This window comes from Myotis brandtii, unplaced genomic scaffold (assembly GCF_000412655.1).
Source record: "Myotis brandtii unplaced genomic scaffold, ASM41265v1 scaffold1077, whole genome shotgun sequence".
NCBI classification, from domain to species: domain Eukaryota; kingdom Metazoa; phylum Chordata; class Mammalia; order Chiroptera; family Vespertilionidae; genus Myotis; species Myotis brandtii.
This window is the reverse complement of record NW_005353666.1, coordinates 977,784-979,187: the sequence shown is the minus strand read 5'-3', so window position 1 is coordinate 979,187 and position 1,404 is coordinate 977,784. Positions and strand designations below refer to the sequence as shown.

General features: G+C 63.0%; 1 protein-coding gene across 1 annotated transcript in view; it reads right to left on the bottom strand.

Moving 5' to 3' along the window:
- The window catches only part of UNC93A (unc-93 homolog A (C. elegans)), a 13,192-nt gene that overhangs the window by 3,480 nt on the left and 8,308 nt on the right, over positions 1–1,404 (bottom strand). The window contains exons 7-8 of the mRNA XM_014542382.1: positions 1,212–1,347; positions 5–102 (exon numbers count right to left, since the gene is read on the bottom strand). Of these exons, the coding sequence (XP_014397868.1) occupies positions 5–102; positions 1,212–1,347 (234 nt within the window). The remainder of the gene's footprint in view (positions 1–4; positions 103–1,211; positions 1,348–1,404) is intronic.

The window sequence follows — 1,404 nt, the reverse complement described above, 5'->3', positions numbered from 1 at the left end:
CCACGCCCCAGAGGCCAGAGAACACGAAGAACACGGGCAGCTGGTCGGGGTGCGGCCTCCACAGCAGGAGGGCGATGATGCAGGACAGGTGGGTGGCTGCACCTGCGGGCGGGGGAGGGGCGCAGGGGTGAGGCCACGCCCACAGGCCAGCGTGTCCGCGAGCTCACAGTGAGGGATCTTCTCCTGTTCATCGCTTCGTGCTGTGAATAGTGTTTCCTTAAGACTCTCCAGACTGGCCCGGCCGGCGGGCGGGGCTCAGGGGCTGAGCGTGGACCTATGAACCAGGAGGTCACGGTCCGATTCCTGGTCCGGGCACAGGCCCGGGTTGTGGGCTCGATCCCCAGTGGGGGGTGTGCAGGAGGCAGCCGGTCCATGATTCTCTCTCATCATTAGTGTTTCCATCTGTCTCTCCCTCTCCTTTACTCTCTGACATCAATAAATATATTTTTAAGAAAAACAAAAATGCTCCAGGTCGCCTCCTGCAGGTGGATTTGATGTTGACAGGGTCTGATCCCAGCTCTGTCCCCTCTGGCCTCCTGTAGCCAGGCGACGGGCGGGGTCACGGAGGGAAACCCTGTCTTGCCTGGGCGGAGGAGCCCCACATTGTGGGGTTCAGACAGTGAGAGAGGAGGGCTTCTTCGTTCGGGGAAGGGAGCTGGGGCGGGGACGGCAGGAGAGGCCAGCACAACCGCCTGGGCCAGTCCCCCTGACTTTGCCCCAATGGACCGGGTTTCTGCAGACGCCGTGTCCTCAGAATGTAGCCACAGAGCAGTCAGGGCCTCCGGAAGCTGCCGACACACTGGGTCCCTGGGGTTGTGTGGCCTGGGGCAGTCACTACCCTTCTCTGTTCCTCAGTTTGCTCATCTGCCAAGTGGGCAGGGTCACCCCACAGGGCGATGGAGGATGGAAAAGAGAGGGAGACGCAAATTCCTCGGCCCCAGTGCCCTCTGCTGACAGACCCCTGAGGCCCCGCCCCGGTAACTGTGTGAGGCCCCGATTTCTCATCCCCATGTTCTCTGTCCTTCCTTCCTTCCCCAGAGGAAGAAGGTGGCGTGTGCTTGGCGTGGAGTCTGGCGCTTTAAACTCAGTCTTCATGCACCAGGTGGACCCAGGTCACGGCCCTCAGGACCCTCTCCTACTCCCGCCTCAGCCACGGCCAGAGGACGGGTCACGGCACCTTCACGGGCTGCATGACCCCCGCTGCCCCCTACCGAGGGCGTAGAGCGGGGCCCGGCCCGTGTACTGCGCCAGCTTCCCGTAGAGCTCGGAGCACAGCGCGTTGGTGGCCGAAAAGCAGATCATCACGTAGCCCACGAAGTGGATGCCGAGGGCACAGGTGGTGTAGGACTGCGGGGACACGGACCAGTCACGGCCTCTGCCAGGCCGGGCTTGGCAGCAGGTGTG